The sequence below is a fragment of the Lytechinus variegatus genome, chromosome 14 (genome assembly GCF_018143015.1).
Source record: "Lytechinus variegatus isolate NC3 chromosome 14, Lvar_3.0, whole genome shotgun sequence".
Classification (NCBI taxonomy): Eukaryota; Metazoa; Echinodermata; class Echinoidea; order Temnopleuroida; family Toxopneustidae; genus Lytechinus; species Lytechinus variegatus.
In genome coordinates, this window is record NC_054753.1 from 15,795,081 (window position 1) to 15,818,298 (window position 23,218).

The 23,218-nt window shown below is 37.6% G+C and overlaps 1 protein-coding gene across 1 annotated transcript in view; it reads right to left on the reverse strand.

The window, feature by feature from the left end:
* Positions 1-869: 869 nt before the first annotated feature.
* LOC121427335 overlaps positions 870-23,218 on the reverse strand; it is a 41,080-nt gene continuing 18,731 nt past the window's right edge. The window contains exons 4-15 of the mRNA XM_041623679.1: positions 17,574-17,677; positions 16,559-16,707; positions 15,779-15,935; positions 13,812-13,966; positions 12,856-12,982; positions 11,579-11,788; positions 9,921-10,099; positions 7,221-7,411; positions 6,074-6,260; positions 5,115-5,235; positions 4,323-4,445; positions 870-1,383 (exon numbers count right to left, since the gene is read on the reverse strand). Of these exons, the coding sequence (XP_041479613.1) occupies positions 967-1,383; positions 4,323-4,445; positions 5,115-5,235; positions 6,074-6,260; positions 7,221-7,411; positions 9,921-10,099; positions 11,579-11,788; positions 12,856-12,982; positions 13,812-13,966; positions 15,779-15,935; positions 16,559-16,707; positions 17,574-17,677 (2,120 nt within the window). The 3' untranslated portion in view covers positions 870-966. The remainder of the gene's footprint in view (positions 1,384-4,322; positions 4,446-5,114; positions 5,236-6,073; positions 6,261-7,220; positions 7,412-9,920; positions 10,100-11,578; positions 11,789-12,855; positions 12,983-13,811; positions 13,967-15,778; positions 15,936-16,558; positions 16,708-17,573; positions 17,678-23,218) is intronic.

The following is a 23,218-nucleotide window of genomic DNA, read 5'->3' on the forward strand; positions in this document are numbered from 1 at the left end:
ATAAACCATGGACTCAACCGTGGGTTTTCAAAACCACCTTTGTGAATTCGGGACTAACTGTTCCAGCAACAACATCATCCAGCAGATACTTTCAAAGACTCAAGAAAAATGGAGCTATCAAAATTGTGGCATCAGGGTCCTGTTTCATAAAGAATTTTTATGATAATAAATGTATGATTTCTATAACAAATTTACTATCAGCCAATCACATTGAAGAATTTAAGTAGCTTTTAACTACTATTGTAAATTATTACTATAACAAGTTTTATGAAACAGACCCCAGGACCCCTTATCACAAGGCTTAGTAACTGGTCAGCAGACTAATTTAAACATCAACTTCATGGGATTGAAAAGACCATAACTTCAAGTTTGAGATGTTGAACTTAAGCTTACGAACAGGCCGCGAATATTATAGACATCGCTGTAAAATATGTAGTTAGAAGAGTGCAAATCTTTTAAAGCTTCATAAAATGTAATGAACAACGATAACACTTACGTATTCTTTGCAGATTTTTTTAGCTTTTGCATTCTATCTGATGAGATTTTTCCGGGATTTCCCCATGATTTCACTTTCGTTGTTGAGACGTCTTATGTTAAAGTTGAGATGATTGGCAGCACATTGCAGGGGCAGAGCTGTTGATAATGCGATGGGTATCGTCCTTCAGGGCCCCACTGCAGAAAAGTTTCTATTATGGTAACTCTAGCTACGCAATGATAACTACCATGGCAACGCTGATCAATGGCAAATCACAATCAAGGATTCCATGCAAGTTACCATTGCATGGAAAAGTTACCATGATGGTAACTTTTATGCAACAGGATCCTGAACCCGGCTTGGAGATGGAGCTCAGTTCAGCAGCCATTGAACTGAAATAGATGCCTCCCACATCACAGGCTTGGTGGTGCCAGAATGTAAAGCTCCTAAGGTTAAAACCACTTCCTCAACTACAATGGATGGCTCACACATCATGAGCTGGGTTTCTGGAGCCCCTGGAACTGTTCAAGGAGCACTGACGCGGATGGCCTCTTTAAGGGGTCAGCTTCGAAGCATGGTTTTAGAATGGTCCGTACATCCGATTTAGCTCTCTTGAGAATCGGAGGTGGCGTGGCCGACTTCATCAGTGTCCTGAACAAGGCCATGAACTCCATACCCTCCCAGAGACGTTGCTCCACAAACAGCTCCAGGAAGGTGCAGGCGATGGCCCAGATGTCGTTCCCTGGACCAGCCCAGGCCTTCCCTTGGCTTTGGATCATCTCCGGGGCCATGAAGCTGATGGTCCCGCGTGGACCTCCGACTGATGTCGAGAGGGACATGGAGCTTCTGGTCTTAATGTGGGCCAGACCAAGGTCGCAAAGATAAGCTCGCTTTGAAGAACGGTCCATCTGGAAAATGGAAAATAGTCCTGGTGATTAAACACATTTTCTTTTGTCGAACAACAGGTAATTGCACATACAGAGAAAAAGATGGGAAGAGACAGAGAGAGTAGAAAGATAGGAGAGTGTGAGGGAAAAAGTGGGAAGGAGAGATGTCCTATTATAGAAAGAGACATCATCTTTATCAATCGACATGGAATGTTTCTGACATGATGAATGTTGAATATCAAGTGCAAGGAAATGCAAAGAATTAACTTTCAGAAACTTATACTATATTCTGCCAAGTTGTAACAAGTGGAATGCCTCTGGCCGTCTCACCTGCATCACGCGGTTCAATGTAGCAGCAGTGCTGACTTTGAATACTACTCTAACTCGCACAAGATGTTCAGTGATACATGGTTACTCTTATGTCCACTTTTTATGAAGTAGACCAATAAACTTACAGAGATATGATGGTTATTCAACAAAAAACCCCAACATGGCCAAAGTTCATTGACCTTACATGACCTTTGACCTTGATCATGTGACCTGAAACTCAAACAGGATGTTCAGTGATACTTGATTACTCTTATGTACAAGTTTCATGAATCAGATCCATAAACTTTCAAAGTTATGATGGTAATTCAACAGATACACCCATTTCGGCCAAAGTTCATTGACCTTTGACCTTGGTCATGTGACCTGAAACGTGCACAGGATGTTCAGTGATACTTGATTACTCTAATGTCCAACTTTAATGAACTAGACCAATAAACTTTCAAAGTTATGATGGTAATTCAACAGATACCCCCGATTCGGCCAAAGTTCATTGACCCTAAATGACCTTTGACCTTAATCATGAGACCTGAAACTTGCACAAAATTTTGAGTGATGCTTGATTACTATTATGTCCAAGTTTCATGAATCAGATCCATAAACTTTCAAAGTTATAATGGGAATTCAACAGATATCCACAATTCGGCCAAAGTTCATTGACCCTAAATGACCTTTGACCTTGGTCATGTGACGTGAAACTCATGTAGGATGTTCAGTGATACTTGATTAACCTTATGTCCAAGTTTCATGAACTAGGTCCATATATTTTCTAAGTTATGATGACATTTCAAAAACTTAACCACAGGTTAAGATTTTGATGTTGATTCCTCCAACATGGTCTAAGTTCATTGACCCTAAATGACCTTTGACCTTGGTCATGTGACATGAAACTCTATTAGGATGTTCAGTAATACTTGATTAACCTTATGGTCAAGTTTCATGAACTAGGTCCATATACTTTCCAAGTTATGATGTCATTTCAAAAACTTAACCTCAGGTTAAGATTTGATGTTGACGCCGCCGCCGCCGCCGCCGTCGGAAAAGCGGCGCCTATAGTCTCACTTTGCTTCGCGAGGTGAGACTTGTAAAAACCTGACTCGTATTCCTTCAAGTATTGTATGAGTCTGTATATTCCATATTCAATCAAAAATATGACATCACAATATGGGCACAGCTAGCAGAAAGCGAATATAGTGTGATATCAGTCACATTTTCACTCTAATGCAAATTTGTCTTGCTTGGAATACAGGTTTTGTTACTCCACCAATACTCTGTATAGGTAACTACTCTGGTGAATTCCAACCTGGTCTAAACCCACTTTGTCTTATTTCTTGGTCCCATGGTCTCATCTCACATGGTCTAATCCCACACTGTAAAAACTATATATGTCCACATCAGAGAAGTGTTAAACAACACCGGTTTTGGTAATAGTCTAACACCTGATACATGTAGGTGTTTAAAGAGCACCAATTAGTATTAAAACAGCATCGGTTTGATGCCAAACTGGTGTTGTTTCAAAACTTCTCTGGTGTGGACATATATGGATTCTGGGCTGGTGTTAAATCAACGCCAGAGTTTTTGCATTGTAGATCATCTACAATGTCCAAGCGCCATTTAGTCCACTTGCCATTGGTCTAATTTCCAGTTGGGGTTTACCCATGCCATCATATAGGCCATACTACTTGTAACAAAATTGGTCGTCTCTGTGACCGGATGAACTTCATTGTCATTTGACAAAAGTGCCACATTATAAGTAGACTGGGTGGAAATTAGACCAGCTGGGCAAATTAGACTAGGTGAGAATCAGACAAAGTGTGTGTTAAACCAAGTGAAGTGTAGACCAAATCACAATAAGTCCAAATTGGTAGTAGACCAAATTGATTTATCCCATGTGAAGACCACATTGATAGTAGACCAAATTGATTAATCCCAAGAAGATGACTTGATAGTAAACCAAATTGATTCATCCCATGTGGAGACCAAATTGATTTTCCCATGTGAAGACCACATTGATAATAGACCAAATTGATTTATCCCATGTGAAGATGACTTGATACATGTAGTTGATTGATTTATCCCATGTGGAGACCAAATTAATTTATCCATGTGAAGACCAAATAAATTTTTCCCAAAGACCATATTGATAGTGGACCAAATCGATGAATCCCATGTGAAGACCAACTGATAGTAGACCAAATGGATTTATCCCATGTGAAGACCAACTGATAGTAGACCAAATTGATCTATCCCATGTGAAGATGACCTGATAGTGGACCAAATCAATTTATCCCATGTGAAGATCACATTGATAGTAGACCAAATTGATTTATCCCATGTGATGACCACACTGACAGAAGACCACATTGATTTATCCCATATGAAAACCAACTGATAGTGGACCAAATTGATTTATCCCATGTGAAGACCACCTGATAATTGACCAAATTTATTTATCCCATGTGAAGACCACCTGACAGTGGACCAAATTGATTTATCCCATGTGAAGACCAACTGGTAGTGGTCCAAATTGATTTCCATGAGAAAACCACCTGATAGAGGACCAAATTGATTTATCCCATGTGAAGACCAATTTATCCCTTTACTGCTCATACTTGTAAATATATTGAACTTACCATGACATTCGATGGTTTGATGTCGAGATGAAGAATCTTAGAAGCATGGAGGTAGGTCAGGGCTGATAATAGACCCAACGTGGTGCTCATCTTCAACTCTTTGGTCAGGGTGATACCATCCTTCTAAAAAAAATATATACATATATATATATATATATATATAACTTTCTACCATCTGTCCTGTTAACCCATTCTTTTCATGTGTGGCTCTCTTGGGGCAAGCGCGTATCTAGGGTACAGAAGGAAGAGTGGACTGTTTCCATTCCCCCCCCCCCTCTTCTGGTCACTCCGAGGACCACCCCTGATTTGGAGCATCATTTGTTTTCTTCAAACTCTGTTCTATTTCTCACACTCCACTATAATGTAGTTCTTTGATTTCTCTACATTCAACATTATGTGTACTTAATACAGTTAATCACATAAATGGTGTGGTATTTTTGTTTATTCTATTTTTCTTCATCATCACAACTATTCTTTGTGCCCAGTAAATTTTTGTCCTATGATTGTATGTGTTGCATCTTTATACATCTATTGTCGTTCAGATGATGTCATTACAACCAGTCCTTGTATACACATTGCTATCTCTAATTGAAGAAAGTCTGATAGAGCAAACATTCACATAGCACTGGTATCAAGCCCTAAATAACTCAGAAAGTCCCTGATCCCCCTCCTCCCCTCCTTACGACAAATACTGTTCTATTGCTTTTTCCAACACTCACACTTCAACATCTGGCCACAAGGGAATCGTTTAACTTTCTTGTTCGATAGCTCCCTATCACAAAACAGGCATACCTTTTTCTTGAAGATGACATCATTGAGATCCATTCCATCGATGAACTCCATGACAATCAAAGCCTGTCCAATTCTATGGCCAACGGCCATTAAGGATACAATATTCGGATGTCTAGCACGTCTGAAAAATTAATGAGAGACAATTAATGAAACCTGGATCAAATATTCTAATGTGGAATATACAGCAAGAAACACCCTGTGGCTGCAACAAATCAGACAGATTACTTCCTTGACAATGTAAATACACCGTCTCCCAAGCTTCAATCTGAAATACATGTAACTGTTGGTCCCATCACTTTCACCAACGATATTATTTGCTTGTTATATGCATGATATCATAGGCAAATTATGTGAACATATTTGACAATGCATTTGATGTGTAATGAGAAATATCATATTTTCAAGGGGTTAAACTCAATACAGACAGTTATTCCTTCCTTTATCTCTTAACCCCACCCTATTCTTAACACCCTACCCCAGAATGTTTCCTCTCCTATTTTCATCAACTAACCTTTCCACATCATTGCCCCCCCCCCCTTAATTGTCTTCACCACTCCCCTTCCTTTGCCCAGTTCCTCCACCCGCTCTCCTCCCTTTTCAACCTTAACAGAATTTCTTCCCAACCCTAACATAATCAGAACTTTCTTTCTTCTTAACACTAATAAATTACAGAACTTACTTTCTTCTCAACCCTTACTTGATACAAAATTATTTTCTACTTACTGCTACATGTAACTTAATCCAAACTTCTTAAACCTTACTTAATTCAAAATTCTTTTCTTCTTAATCCTAACCTAATCAAACCCCACTTTCTTCTCAACCCTTACTTAACCCTTACTTTTTTTCCTGACCCTGTCTCCATCTAAATTTGTTTTCTTCATCTAAATGGGGAATTATTTTTCTTATCAACCCTTACTTAATCAGAACTTATTTCCTTCTTAATCCCAACCCTAACTTACTTATGAACAAAGACCTCTTTCTCAACTTCATCATCTCTGCTCCCAGCTGATGAGATGATCTTTACTGCCACTGTAGTACCTCTCCAAACGGCTTTCTTCACCTCACCGAACCCGCCTTGCCCGACTGTTTTCCCCAAATTTAGCTCATCTGGGCTGATAATATGGACCCCTCCGAAATCTTTGTCCCCTGAAGAAGAGCAAGGTAAAAGATGGGGATCTTTATACACTGCAAGTACAGCTTCCCGGTGGATGTTTCATAAAGCTATTTATGAGTTACAAAAGACTTTTTGAAACCATGGGAAATCTTTTCTTAAGAAAATGGAGGTGTTTCCCAAATATTTTGTGTGACTTTAATTTGTGCTAACGGACACCACGCACATGATATTAAATTCGCATCTGAGCATAATTTGATCAATGCAGTCATGCCTTTTGGAAAACAGCCACACAAAAGGGAACTATAAAGTGCGACTCTATTAAACCACAATTAAATCTTTGCGAAACACCCCCAGATGGGTGTTTCATAAAGCTGTTGGTAAACTTAGGCATGATGATTTTACACATAACTGAAAAGTGTTCATAGTTCCTTAAATCAGTGACATAGGTATAGAGCGCTAGAAAGGATCACCAATCGTGCGTTAAGTCATTTGTATATCTTACAAACAGCTTTATGAAACATCTACCTGTTGTGTCATTTCTACATACTTCAAATTCACTTCACTTCAATTTATGATTTCAAAACTGATTAAGGGATTTTATTACCCTGTAACACGCTCCGTTCATAAGAAAGTTATGTTTTGGAGCATTGTGGCCCAGTGGATTAGTCTTCTGACTTTGAAACAGAGGGTTGTGGGTTCGAATCCCAGCCATGACGTAATTTCCTTCAGCAAGAAATTTACCCACATTGTGCTGCACTCAATCCAGGTGAGATAAATGGGTACCCGGCAGGATTAATTCCTTGAATGCATGAGCGCTGAAAGGCAGCTCAAGCTAAAGCCAGTGTAATAATAATAACAATGTGCCTAGGAATAGAATATTTCTAGATAGATGGCGCGATATAAATGCCTATTATTATTATTATTGTGTTCTTTTCATTATTTTTGTTTTCTGTTAAAAACACAAACGTAGGATAAATGTTCATGTAAAGTACCTCGCTTCTTCTGTGTCTTTTGACGTTTCTCTTCACAGGCTTTCTCTTCCTGCTCATGATCCTTCTTCTTCGGCACTTCCTTCTTTTTCTCCTCTTTCCTTTTCTGTTCTTTCCCTTTGTCCTCTCTTTTCTCCTCCTTCTCGTCAAAGTGAACTTTAGCCTCATCTTCAGGTTCTGGTAAATCCTTGTCCCTATACCGAATTAAAATTTGAAAAATTTCAAAAAGCTGCTAGAATATGATATTTTATGGAAAGAGTATAGTTGCAATGAGATAACTATGAAGAATTTGTTGCGGTCATTCTCCTAAAATATTTGTCACATGTGTCTTTAGCAAGTCTGGCAAACATGATTAACAAGTGGAATGCCTCTGGCAGTCTCGCCTGCGATTCTGGCAGCAGCTCTGACTTTCATTGCTGACTTTGAAAATGACTACAGAATAATTATTCACAAAACCACAATTTATATGATAGCAAAATACTAGATGTTCATTGACCATAAATTACATTTGACATTGATCATGAGACTTACGACTTTTGCAAGACGATCAGTGATATCCGATTATCCTTATGTCCACCTTTCATGAACCACATCCATAAACTTACAGTTATGATGGCAATACAACAAATACCCACAACATGGCCACAACTAATTGACCCTACATGACCTTTAACTTTGGTCATGTGACCAGAAACTCAGGCAGGATGTTTGGTAATCCTTGATTACCCTTATGTCCAGGGGCTGTATTCTGAACATTGTCTTTTCTCCATATTTTATCTTTTCTCAGAGATATGACAAAATCGGTATTCTGGTGACGTCATAACTTTTGTCACAAAAATTGTCATAAATTCTGTCTCTTCTCTTAAGCGCACATCAAAAATATGCGGCTATAAATGCGCGTAATCCATTATACAAGCAAAAGATATGACCAGTTATGACAGGGGGTAGCAGTGATAAATTTTGTCATATCTTTTAGTACCAAATATCCCGATACCCTGCTAACTTAATGTCAAGCAAATAATTATATCATTTAGATTAGATTGTGGTATTAGTTTCACTCATCATCCATGACAATTTTCAAAATTATTTTTTCATGCTACAGTTAGTTAGGCCCTATGTATTTATTTCCCCTTTTTTTCTATATTTTCCTTACTTTTCTTCTCTAAAATCCTTTACATTTCCCTGCCTCTCTTTGTAATTAAGCGCATCAATATACGCGTAGTTTTACGATGCCAGCAAATGTTTTGGGGATATGCCCTACCTGCCACGGGGCCTTTCTATTGGCTAGAAGGGCTCCCACTGGGAACGATGATTTTGGTTTGCTTCCGAAAAGATGGGTGGAAACTTTGAAAGATATGACAGGGAACAGATAATGTTCAGAATACCGATTTGTGACAATCATGGCGGTGTCACATCTCAGAGAGAAATGACAAAATTTATGACAGAGTTCCAGAATACCACCCCAGGTTACAGGAACTAGGTCCATACACTCTCTAAGTTCGAAACTTTAACCTTAGGTTAAGATTTCGATGTTGTTTCCCCCAACATGGTCTAAGTTCATTGACCCTAATAACCTATGACCTTGCATCAAAGTGCATGTTGTTACCACGGTAGGCCTACTGTGTAGCTGTATTGCCAAGGTGCTGAATGAATTATTCACATTTTTAATAGAGTGCATTTACTGAATGATATACAGTGCGTATCAAAAAAAAGTTTACACTTTGAAAAAGCACTTGGAATTCAAAAATATACAACATGTGGGTAATTTTTTCACATATAATCTTGGGTTTGGGTCTCATCTATCCAATGAAAGTAAAAGTTTTGTCAGAATGTTACACTTGAGTGAGCACTGTCCATTTCTGTAAAGCTCGCAGAAATCTGTTTGCGCAGAAATGCTCGTTTTCATGCTGTGTCAAGGGGAAAGGACGAAATCAAACTTACACTACGAAAGATTTATCATACATTTCCCTTTCACTTTTAGTCAATTGGAATAAAACAGATACATTCAAGCATTTTGTGACAATTTTGCCACCCAAATTGAAATTTCAACACTTAATAAGCACAACCTTTACCCTATTTGTGCCAGCAGGATCTGAGGACATAACTGAATTTTAACAAAAGTTTATATCAGACAACTCCAGCATTTTTTCACTAAGTTTTTATCATTGAAAGTTGGTTTACATTTCATTTATCATTTAATACTTGTTTCTCCACACTTTTCCCAAGCTTAGTAATGATTAACAAAATTAAAATCAAGCTTAAGCCACTCCATGTAAATCAAGAGCTCAGTGTAAAGCGAATATCGTCACGATGGCCTCGGTTAATGGGGGAGTGGGGTGGGGCGAAATGCACTCTTCGAAGTGTTTTGGGCAAGGAAACAAGTCAAACAATGTTGAAGATATCTTCAAATCAATTTTACCAGCTAAATTCCATGTGTTCTTCATGATTAAGGTCTACTTTTATTCGCATAACTATTTCAAATTTCTGCGCAAATAATTTTTCACTAACTTTTCAAAAGTAAGTGGTGCTCACTCAAGCGGAAATATTTTTCGACAGTTATATCGTCATTTTATAATGGACCTGCACCAATGTTAAAATGTAGAACAATCCTCAGAATATTACAAATGTATCATTTTACAGGATTTTTTCAAAGTGTAAACTTTTTTTTGATACGCACTGTATTGATAACAAACTTCATCTTACGGTTTGATTCCAGCTACCCTCATCAAAGCATTCAATAGCAATGGTTCCTCATCCAACAGCTCAAAAGGGGTGTGGCCACTGTTATTTTTTATGGTGACATCACTGCCATGCTGGATAAAGTAGGCAATGAGGGCATCTCTGGGCGTGGTGATTGCCGTTTCCTTGACCTCCTTGCACACCTATAGAAATAGTTGGGATAAATGTGATAATACAGTAAAATACATCTACACTACAACTGCAAACTCTAAATTGACAACACAATAAGAACAACAAAATCAATATTTCTAAATGCAAATTAGCAACCTAGTTTTAGTAAACTTATTCAAATTTAATTAAATTTGACTTAAGATATACATGTATTAATATTCTACTCTTTTATTTAAATATGGCAATAAAAAGAAAATCAATGATTTTGCCAATTTAAGGAACAAAAGGAAAATACTTTTGGCCTTATGAATGGTGGGCATCGACCTCTATTGATCAATTTGAAATCAGGTTGTTGTTGTTTTTTTTTTATTTAAGTCATTTGTTATTAACAAGCATTGGAATGCATTTTTCTATTGGTCAAGATTTCACGAAAATTTTAGGAGACTTAGTTACAATACGAGTGTGTTGAAAGTATGATGCATCTTCAAGAAAGGATTCCATTATGCGCAGATCCAGGGAACAAGGGGCACGTGGCCCCCCCCCCCCTTTTGAGAAACAAAATTTAACGTCTGAATGTAAAAATGCCAATAAAGCTGAGGTCAATTTTTTCGGGTACAAAATACCTTAATTTGTGGTTGAAAACCTTTCTTCTTTTTTTTGGCGTGTCAAAATTTGCCCCCCCCCCTTCAAGAAAATCCTAGATCCTCTCCTCGATACCATTACTGTGTAAAGTTGTGCATAGTAACTTTCAAACAAGTTGATTTAAATAAATGCAATTAAGCAAAATGGTAAATGTTTATCAAAATTAAATGTAAATAACAGAGGTAGAACATTTATATAATTTCGCTAGACATTGTCTGCAAGTTTGTGTGACTTAACTGACCTTTATATGATTCTAAAGTATAATCACAAAAAATATAAATATAATCAAATTGTTGCATTCTTATCCGTCCATTTTGACTGACCAAATGTTCACTGGTTCAGATGGATTTATCAAAAGACATCTTTGAAATAAATGCCTACAACCACAGCAGGATACTGTTCTCACTTCCTTCCTAAAACTAGTTTACTGGAAAATAGTTTTACGTGTAATGAGAATGGTTGAAGCGATCTTGGAAGCAATCTTCCAAACCGGTTTGTAAAACCACCAAGCGATGCAGTTTTCAAGATCGCTTTGCCTTGTTAAACTGGTTTTAGCGCAAGTGAGGACAAACCGTTCTTCGGGAAGCATCTTCGCACATTTTGAGCGCGCTACTCCACACAACAGGTGTAGAATGCCTACACTGCGGTTTTGAATTTCGCGCGAAACGTGTCACCCCTCTGAGAGCAAATCCATAGCAAGAAGATCGCTATGCGTGAAGTGATTTTGAAAACCACTTTCAGGTGATCAAATGGGAACGCTAGCAAAGCGATCTCTCAAACTGGTTTCCTGAACCGGTTTCCAGTAAACTGGTTTTAGCAAGCGAATGAGAACGTTGTCTTTGAGGTGGCACATGAAAATCAGAAAATACCTTTTGCAATTCTGGAGTATCTTGGACAAATTTCTGTCCACTCTTTCTTCTCCTTATGGAGAGATGCAAGACGGTGTCGCCATCTTTGTCTCTGAGGTTGATCGCCGCACCGTGGTTGACCAGAAGTTCAACTAGCTCAGAGTAACCCTGCCAGGTTGCTACGTGGAGTGGCGTGGAGTGACCTTCACCCACATCGATAGTTGCAGGGTTCTTAAAGAGGTTCAAGAAAATAAAAAGTTCTTATTCTGCCATCTTTTACAGTAATACATGAATGAGTGCACCATTGCAAATTTCTACTGTGTGTATCACTCATGAAGGGTGATTGTGATGATGATGATGAGAGTGGTGGTTGTTGTTGAGTTGGCCGTGGTGTTTGTGGTGGTGGTAATGATGATGATAAGGATGGTGAAGAAGAAGAAGATGATGATGATGATGATGGTGATGATGGTGATTTGTCTCTGAGGTTGATTACACGGGTCGTGTGGTCCAGTGGTTAGAGCATTGGACTCATAATCGCAAGGTTGTGAGTTCGAATCCCAACTCTGCCATTGTCTCCACTTTGATAAAAAAAAACGAGAGTGATATCTGTAGTCTATAACGTCACCCACTATGCCTGATTAACCTAGACGTAAAATGTTTCATAGGTAATTGGTTATATACCAGCTTGGCGTTTACCAGCATAATGCTGTCCTGCCGAGTTCCTACGGGAGTTACCACAAACAGAAACAGAATGATGATGGTGATGGTGGTAATTACGATTACGATGATACTGTTGCCGGTGATGATTGTGGTGGTGGTTGTGGTGGTAATGATGATGGTGATTTGGTGTTGATGATGATGATGATGTTGATGAAGTTGTTGTTGCTGCTGATGATGATATGGAGTAGGATGATATTGAATTGGTGTCAGTACTATTAGTGATGATCCTGATAATGATGATGGGGATAATGGTGGTGATGATAGTGTTGATAATGATGATTTGTTTATCATAATCTTAACATGTATATTCTTCTTGTTTTTTATTGAATGTAACACACATGTATCCATAAGCTTTCAATATTCCTTTAAAAGGTTGAACCAGTGATGTAATCAAGACAAGCCAACTCGGACCAAGTCAGAGTCATTTGGTGTTCGAGTCAAAAGTCGAGTCTAGTCATCAGTGGTTCAAGTCTTAAGTCGAGTCGAAAGTGGGTCGAGTCGCAAGTCGAGTCGAGTCATTCTTCAAACAATTCGAAATGAGTCAGAAATTGGTCACTACAAGGCTGGATTTTACTCACCAAGTTGATGAGAACACGTGAAATTTCAAGATGATTGTTAATAGCCGCAACATGCAGAGGAGTATAACCATCATCCTTCTCAATAAGAGCTAGAGATGGGTCCTTAGCAACCATCAGTTTCACCACCCTAACAACAAAAAAAGGACAATTGGAATTCAGATTGAACATGTTTTTAAAGTGTGTCGCTTAACTCACAGAGCTACAAAGTTTTTCAATTTCAAATTAGTATTGTTTTAATCTTCAAATTGGCAGCAATCATTAATAATTTTTCTATTCATTTCCATACTCGGAATAAACTCTTCAACCCATGGAGGTACACAACTTCTAATAATTCATTTTCATTCTTCAAATTATCAACAATCATTGATTTTTCTATTAATTTTCATACTTTGAAAAAAAAATTTAATCCCTAGAGACCTAGCTTTAATGAGGTCAGAATTACTCTCCTTTTGATCCTCAAATTGGTGACATTTATTTAATTTCTATTCATTTTCATGCTTTGAAAAAAAAAATGGATAGAATCTTCATTGATAATCAAATAATAAAATAATCTCGGCTGTAGCAGTTCGCAAAGTGAAGATATGAAAAAAATGGGGTTTTGGCATAAAAAAAGTCAGGTTGATTATACAATGGAATTGTAAAAAAAGTTCCATATAGTTGGGGGCGTCGTGGTCATCTACAAGTCGGGGTTCGATTCAAAGCCATTGCATGTTTTCCTTCAGCAAGAAATGCACTCACATTGCACTGCACTCAACCCAGGTGAGGTGAATGGGTACCTGGTAGGAATTTATATCATTTGAAGCGCAGTGTTCGTAACAGCTGCTCTGCTAATGCTAGGGTAATTATGCTGCATTACTGTAGAGAGCTTAGAGACTTCTGATAAAAGTAAATGTTCAGTGTCATATACATGTAAGCAAGTATAATTATTATCATTATTATTACCGGTATTCACTTACTCAAGACAGTTCCTTTTAGCAGCATAATGGACAGGAGTAAATCCAGCGTTGGTTCTGAGCTTGAGATCAGCCGACTGATGATTGACGAAGAGCGGCCACATCTTAGTGGCTTTCTGTTTGATTGACAGGTGGATAGGGAGATAACCATCATTGTCCTGAAAAAAAAATATAGGTATATATTACATAGGTTATGTAGATTCGAATCAGTGATAGGTCAATACGCCATCACGTGACCATAGCTGTGAGGATCGCATTTGTTATATTCAAGGATTTGACGTCACCTCCGTTAATACAACAGCGTTGTATTGTCAATTGCAGCATTATATTCACTAAGGTAACGTCACTCGCTGCTTAGTTTCGCAATCAGGTAGTTTTTTTGATGTACTCGCTCGTGTTAACGCATCGATTGCATGAAGAATGCACTTGATGTATTTTCCAAAAAAATTATATTATGACGTACATGGATCAGAGCTGTAGCAAGAATTTCGGGTTGGAGCCAGATAATAAGTGCAATCTCTGATGGCGAATCCACATAGACTAAATGATATAACAGATATTTCCTGGTCTATCTTTTTCATGAATAACATTTCAACTCCCCTCCGAAGCTATATTTTTCACGCAGCCCTGCGCGCTTCAGGCAAAATATAATCACTTGGGAAAAATATAACTCCGTCGGGGAGAGGAAATGTTATAAACAAACTCTAGGTAGGCAATATCTGTATAATATTAATGTGATAATATTGGATGGCTCAGAATAGAATACATGTACTAGAAATATTCCACGAGTTTGGGAAATATTCCACGAATCATAAATGAGTGAAATATTGGCCTAACGGATGGAATATATCTGGTATTTCATGAAATAACACCATCCAATATAATTATCATCATCTATCCCACCCCCCAAAAAAAAAATAAGAGGGAGAAATTTGATTTAACAAGTCATATCACGTATTACATTGCGGCATCATCACTTCATATGATAAACTTTGATCATCGACATGCGTCTCACATGTAGTTCATTATGATGTCATTGAGCGTAATTGTGATCGTGCTGCGCATCTCCGCTTTCATTCTTGTACGCATTGTATATTTCACGCATTCGCACAGGCGCATTAGACTGTTAAATATGATCTCATTCTCAATGGCAAATTTTGTACAGGAGCCTATGGGTTATTCGTCGGATTTCGGTCCTTTTTATGGATACGCTCTGATACTGCATGGGCAATCGATACAGACAAAAATACACATTTTTAATGCAGCGCTAGAACACTCTATATGCATGTTCATGATAATGATGATTATGGCCAATAATAAGCGAGACGTTCTTGATGGGTTTTTTAAATTTCAAACATTTACTTCACATATGACACTAGCTGGGTTGTCTAATGTAGACAATCAAAATCTCTGCCTCCAAAATTGCTTGACCAAAACTATATTACAGACCCACTCCAAAAATTTTCAAATTATAAACTCTACAATCTTTAACCTTGTCCTAATGACCACGATATCTACTCAGATCATCTTCACTAAAATATGCAAGCACGATGCAAGATTGAAGATGATCTCTCAATGCGTTACTGAAAGAATGAAGTATGTAAATATATATAATATATGACCTCTGTGACCTTTGACCTCCTGACCTCAATATATAATCAGATCACTACCGCTCCCATATGCATAGCGGTCGGCATATGAGATAAGCTTGAAGTTGAACAACAGTTCTTAAGTTATCTCAAGAAAATTCATTTTCGGGTATAAAATGACCCCAGTGACCTTTTGACCTGTGACCATGACACCAAAATATTTAAAGAAAAACAACGATGAAAGTCTTACTTTAGTTTTATCCTTCCCTGCCCTCGAGCAATTGCAGCTCATAATAAATGTATAATGAGACAATGCGGTATTTTGCTGTCAATAATCGACTAACACTGAAATCAAATATCGACCAGCACTACCCCTTATACCTGCATATTAACACTGCCGCCGTGTTTGACCAGAACCTCCGCACACGAAAGATGTTCTTTGTGGGCGCAGATATGGAGAGGTGTTCGTCTCTTGCCATTGGATGTGTTGACGTAGGCTTTCCGTTCCAACAAAAACTCGGCCACTGACGGATTGTTACTGAGTGAAAGTTCAAAATATGAGATTGACATCAGTTGTGTAATTTATGAATTGAGATTGATCTCAAAAGATGCAATGGATCCAAATCAATTACAACTTTTGTTGCAACTTAAGAGACAAGGTTAATAAGAAACAGATTTATGTTTATCGCCTAAAGGCTAAATCACTGCTACAGCAGATTGAAATTACGATATATCCTCAAATACTACCAAATATTTCAGTTTTCAATAAACATCCTAATTTCTGAAGAAAGTATAGTTCTGACAAGGATCAAATCAAAATCAAATCCACCTTTATCAAAGATGAATATCCTGAGCTTTGGTGACTACATAAGACATCATTCATGAATCAAGATATTCATGATAGAAAATGTGTATCTAAATAGTGTACCAACAAATCATTATTCTTCTGGTAGGCGTAGCTCTGTGTGTGTGCCATCATGTCTGTAAAATGTGTATTCATGAGATCATATTATATCGGCCCCATGGACCAATTTCCACTGAATTTAGGTTGTGGGGTTTTTTTATCATGCTCTACCAGAATATGGTATAAAAAACACTGATATGCAAAAAGTGACGATTGATGACGTCACACTTCTGTAAGCCTACTTTACTATAACTCACCCAATAACTGCAAAGGCAAGGGCGGTATCCCCATCACTATCTTTATGCTCCAGGGAAGCATGAGCATCTACTAGGAGTTGAACGATGGGTAGGGAGCCCTCGTGTGACGCTACCTGAAGAGCTGAGCGTGCCCTGTGTGTGGCGTTTGCCTTTTCACAATAAGATGATGTTATTACTTCCATTTAACATTGACAACAAATTACAACTAATAATAATAATAGGCATTTATATAGCGCTATCTATCTAGAAATATTCTATTCCGAGGCGCGTTGTTATTATTATTATTACCCCGGCTTTAGCTCGAGCTGCCTCTCAGCGCTCATGCATTCAAGGAATTAATCCTACCGGGTACCCATTCACCTCACCTGGGTCGAGTGCAGCACAATGTGGATAAATTTCTTGCTGAAGGAAATTACGCCATGGCTAGGATTCGAACCCACGACCCTCTGTTTCAAAGTCAGAAGACTTATCCACTGGGCCACAACGTTCCACACTACATTTTGTAACCAGAAATTTTGTATCCACATTGGTCTACTAGCATATGGTATAAATCTTAAATTATATATACTATTGTGGTATTAGACCTATTGGATATTAGACCAAATGGGTATTGTCTACCCTCTGTTTCAAAGTCAGAAGACTTATCCACTGGGCCACAACGCTCCACACTACATTTTGTAACCAGAAATTTTGTATCCACATTGGTCTACTAGCATATGGTATAAATCTTAAATTATATATACTATTGTGGTATTAGACCTATTGGATATTAGACCAAATGGGTATTGTCTAACTGGAAATTAATCAAAATGGCGAATCAAACCAAGTGAAAAATGGACAAAGTGGTAGAGACCAAACGGTTAGTCAACGAACTGGTTTTAGACGAGCTGTATCTAAGTAAAATGAATCATGTATTCTGTTTAATTCATGAAAATCTTTGTTTTACTTAATTTCCTTATCAAAAATCATGTATGAACATCAGAAAAGCATAGATATGAAGTATAGAATGCGTTACCAATTTTGGATTCTGCTTCAGGAAGTCTTTTACTGCTTCGATGTTTCCCGCCGCAGCAGCTTTGACCATCTGCTTCTCATCCGATTTTGTATCTGCAACAATATCTGCGACAATGAAGAGTCATTTACTCGTAATACATGCACCCGCTCATGTATAAAATACCATTACCTAAAGGTTTCATCTAAGTGTCAACTCCTTTAGGCACAACGGTCCCCGAATTTAGAACAATTTAACTAATGATTTAATGTCATGCACTACTAAGTCATTTTTTTTATTAGGTTTTATTGAAGAGACAGGTTGTCTCCTCCTATTCCACTTATCTCTTTATTATTACGTGTGTGAGGGTGTGTGTGTGGGTTTGTGTGCGTATTTGTATTGTAATGTAACTTGTTCAACCACGTAAGGTTTTTTTCATTTTATAAGAGACTATATTTAACAAGTTTTTTAACTTTCATGTTAGTCTCCAACGTCATCATCAAATTACATCTGAATTGTTTTGTTACTTCGTATGATTTTACAATTGAAATAAATTTAATTGAACTTAGAATGAGATTCAATTGCATTTTATGACAAACACTTCTGAAGCAGATTTCGTTCTACACCATTTGATTTGTATCTGATGTTATAGCGCCATCTGCATCAGTTATGCGGCAACACGTTTGTCCGACTCTTCACTTGATACGGTTAATTAAAGTATAGATCCTAACTACAAAGTTGCTTCCGAGTCTTAATTTATTGTCGTGGTGGCAGCTATTGGGATTCACTCACGCCTGAATGTTTTTCTTAGGCCACATTTGAAGGACTTTGCTGAGAAGGAAAACAGCCGGTTGCACCGTAAAAGTAAGTTTACCGTGAACGAGTAATTGGTTAGATCTAGCCGTAAGTAGAGTCGGTCCCACAGCCTTACAATGTCGTGCAGTATGCCGAAAGTACCAAAGCAATGGTGCTTGGGTAAAGTCGAATCAATTACATCCTTTGAAGGATGGAGACAAAATCTTTTGTACACCTTGAATCTTGATCCTAACTTCGCTTTCTTCCTTTCTGAGTCGGTAACATGGGGTAAGAAAACAAAGGCTAACCCCACAAGGGGTTTCATAGATGACAATCCCTCTGTTCCTTCAGAATTACGCAAGAATGCTCAACAGAAAGCGAACCTACTTTGATCTTATGCTTGGTCAGATTGCTAATTTTTGCCTCGTCATTGCTAGAAATTCTATTGTCTGCAATTCCACTTCTTTGAATGACATTTGGGCCACTATTATACTTCACTGTGGCTTCCAGGCAACAGGAGCTCAAATCTGATGAGCGACCAGATTTATATCGGAGATTACTTGCCTTTGTCGAGGACAATTTGTTGACAGTTGGTGGTGGTATTACCCATCATGGTGATCCCATCCTGGATGATTAAGAACTTTCGCCTTCAATTGAGAATTTCATTGTTCTGCAGTGGCTTTGCCTTTGCACCCTGACCTTCCCCAAGTGGTGAAGCAAAGGTACGGCACAGAACTCCGTTCATGCACACTTGCATCCCTCAAACCTAATATTTCTCAGGCCCTTACTAGTCTTTTGGAGTCAGTTGAATGTTCCAGGGCAATGCGTACAGCGACATTTCCGCCTCGTGGTCATTGTCAGACTGTTCCCCGGCGTACTCAGTCTCGAACCCCGGCGAAGTTCCGTTCCAGGCCTTCCAAATCTTGTCCACTCTGCGTTCAGGCTGGCTGTCCTAGTGACCATTTTTTGAGTGTCTGTCGTCATGCGCGTAGCCAGGGGGGCGGTGGGGGCGGTCGCCCCCCAAAAAACGTCCCCAAAAAGAAAAAAAAGAAGGGAAAAAAGAGAGGAGAAAAGGAAAAGGGAAGGAAGGAAAGGGAAGAAAGGTAGGTTTGTGTTTTTTTTCTTTTAATTCTTTATTTTTTTTCTTAAAAGAGAAACTCCTTCACTCTTGCTTTAAAATCATATGAGTTTTGCTTTCGCGCTGTGTGCGGTTAAATGACAATATTGAAGTTCTCCATTGTTTTCCCCACCCCTTTTCTAACTCTGTTTTCCACCTCAGCTATATGTGTTTCTTGGCAGTTTTAAAAATTCAAATGTATACATTAGGGCATGGAATTAGAGTAAGGTTAGGCCGAAGTATATGAAGTTATTTTTTTTCTAATTGATCGCGCAATTTCTGGTTGGGTCGGCTCCAAGCGGGTAAAATCTTTATATCAATTTCTGGCGTCACGGCATAAAGGCAACTTTTCCTGCTTTTCAGCTCAATACTAAACAACCATGATTTTGGGACGAACAGGTTCCTAATTAAAAATAAGGAAGGTATAAAGTTTGTGTCGTATTAAATAAAAAAGTAGAATATTTTTTATCAAATTCTACTAAACTCCATGTCATTTCCCTGCACATTGATCTCCTGTCCTGTTTTGCGCCCTCGGTTTGAAATTTTGAATGACACTTAAGTTTCTTTATAATTCAAATGAAGTGCTTCAGGATAAGTCAAAGAAATTAGGCATCCTTTATAATGTCAAAGTTTCAACTTTTGGGCACTATTTTCCTTGTAATGAAGTTCAATAATCTTAGAAAATCAATTGAATGAGAGCCGATGGGGTATTAGAAATATCTGCATTTTATGAAACGTCAGCCCTTTTAAATTTCAGAGTTACATTGCTCTGCGTGGGGAGGATCTTCTTTCTGGCATATACACTTTTTCTCCTCTATGCTTTGCGAGTTCAAGGTATGGACTGTGTCGCTAAATTGTTTGTAATCAAATCTCAAATCTGATCTTTCCAAGGGAAGTATTCAATATATCTTAGATAATAAATTTTTCTCAGGACCCTTTTCATGGCCATAAAATGATAAAACGCTATAGCTTCCGCGCTTCGCGCGGGGTTATCATTATTTTAATTTCCTCCATTGTATTCCTTTTTTGTGCGTTCACAATCACTTTTGAAACAAGGTTCACAATCACAATACAGTCAACTGAATTGGAGCTAATATAGATACTAGAGACAAGGGAGACGGCTCCTTTTCATTTTAATTTATGAAACACCAAAAGCTTCGCGCAAGAGGGGGAAACTCCCCCTCCCTGCACCCAACCCCCTAGGGAGCACGCTTCGCGCGCTCTGTAAGTGTTGCGTACATTTAACGCCCTCTCCAAAAATGATATCCTGGCTATGCGGTTGTCTGATCAGCAGTACATGGCAGTACCATTGCTGCGCATTTTTGTGCTTGAGATGAATTATGCTGCGCATTTAATTTCTTTGGTTATTATTTTGGGTTTTGTGTGACTTCCCATCAGTGGGTATGTCTTTGCGCTAATGTTTGCGCATTTGCTTTGCAGTTGTTTGCGAGTTTACACTTTTATAATATGACAATACTTTTACAAAGCTTCTCGCCTTAGATCATTGCAAAATTCTTTTCGTTTACATAAGGAAAAAGTGATTACGCCATTTGATTTGTATCTGATATTATAGCGCCATCTGCGTCAGTTATGCGGCAACACGTTTGTCCGACTCTCCACTTGATACAGTTAATTAAAGTATTGATCCTAACTACAAAGTTGCTTTCGAGTCTTAATTTATTGTCGCTAGCTGGAGACTTACAGTTAGGGGGGGGGCTCATGTATAATGTGCGGTTGCCATTTCAATGACTCATTTAACCCTAAATCTCACGGGGAACTTTTATTCTTGTCATTTCCATTATGGCCCCCTGTTACACCCACAAATGTAATAATCGCCCACAAATGTAATAACGCCCACAAATGTAATAACACTTTACCCACAAATGTAATAACGCCCACAAATGTAATAACACTTTACCCACAAATGTAATAATTTCACCCACAAATGTAATAATGCACTTTACCCACAAATGTAATAATTTTTGATCGCCCACAAATGTAATAATGACTTTACCCACAAATGTAATAAATTTGAAGGGATTTTTGGCAAATCTGTTCAAAGCTAAAATCGTATAGTAATGCGTTCATTTAGCACAAAAGTGCAAAGTCTCATTTCCTGACCCGGTTAATTAACAAATTATAATATAAGTCCAAAGTCTTTATTCCAAACCCGTTTTTTTCAAAAATTTTAATATAAATCCAAAGTCTTTATTCCAGACCCGGTTGTTTCAAAAAAAATAATATGAGCCCAAAGTCTTCATTCCAGACCCGGTTGTTTAAAAAAAATAATATGAGCCCAAAGTCTTTATTCCAGACCTGATTGTTTCAAAAATGATAATATAAGTCCAAAGTCTTTTCTCCAGACCCGGTTGTTTAAAAAATTATAATATAAATCCAAAGTCTTTTTCCAGACCCTGTTGTTTCAAAAATTATAATATAAATCAAAAGTCTTTATTCCAGACCCGATTGTTTAAAAAATGATAATATAAGTCCAAAGTCTTTATTCCAGACCCGGTTGTTTACAAAATAATCATATGAGCCAAAAGTCTTTATTCCAGACCCGATTGTTTCAAAAATGATAATATAAGTCCAAAGTCTTTATTCCAGACCCGTTTGTTAAAAAAATAATAATGCAGTCTTTTTCCAGACCCTGTTGTTTAAAAAATGATAATATAAGTCCAAAGTCTTTATTCCAGACCCGGTTGTTTACAAAATAATCATATGAGCCAAAAGTCTTTATTCCAGACCCGATTGTTTCAAAAATGATAATATAAGTCCAAAGTCTTTATTCCAGACCGGTTGTTTACAATATAATAATGCAGTCTTTTTCCAGACAAAGTTGTTTAAAAAAATCATGATATAAATCCAAAGTCTTTATTCCAGACCCGGTTGTTTCAAAAATTATAGTATAAATCCAGTCTTTATTCCAGACCCGGTTGTTTCAAAAATAATAATATGAGCCCAAAGTCTTTATTCCAGACCCGGTTGTTTCAAAAATAATAATATGAGCCCAAAGTCTTTATTCCAGACCCGGTTGTTTAGAAAATTATAATATAAATCAAAAGTCTTTATTCCAGACCCGGTTGTTTCAAAAATTATAATATAAGTCCAAAGTCTTTTCTCCAGACCCGGTTGTTTCAAAAATTATAATATAAATCCAAAGTCTTTATTCCAGACCCGGTTGTTTAAAAAATAATAATATAAGTCCAAAGTCTTTATTCCAGACCCGGTTGTTTAAAAAATAATCATATGAGCCAAAAGTCTTTATTCCAGACCCGGTTGTTTCAAAAATGATAATATAAGTCCAAAGTCTTTATTCCAGACCGGGCTGTTTAAAAAATAATAATGCAAGTCCAAATTCTTTTTCTATACCCTGTTGTTTTAAAAATCATGATATGAATCCAAAATCTTTTTTCCAGACCCGGTTATTTCAAAAATTATAATTTTAGTCCCAAATGAGATACATTAATGATATTCCAGTGGAATAAAAATGAGAATCGAGCTTAGTCTTTTCTCCAGACGCTAATGGTAAATTGAAAATCAAGCATAGTCTTTGCTCCAGACCCGGTAACCAAAAGCTGAAACTTTATAGTAATGTGTTTATATAGCACAAACATGCAAAATCATTTTTCCAGACCCGGTTGATTAAAAAATTACAATATAAGTCCAAGTCTTTTTTCCAGGCCCATTTATTTCAAAAATTATAATAATTATAAAAAAAACAAAGACCAACGATCCTATTTATGTTGAATAACGT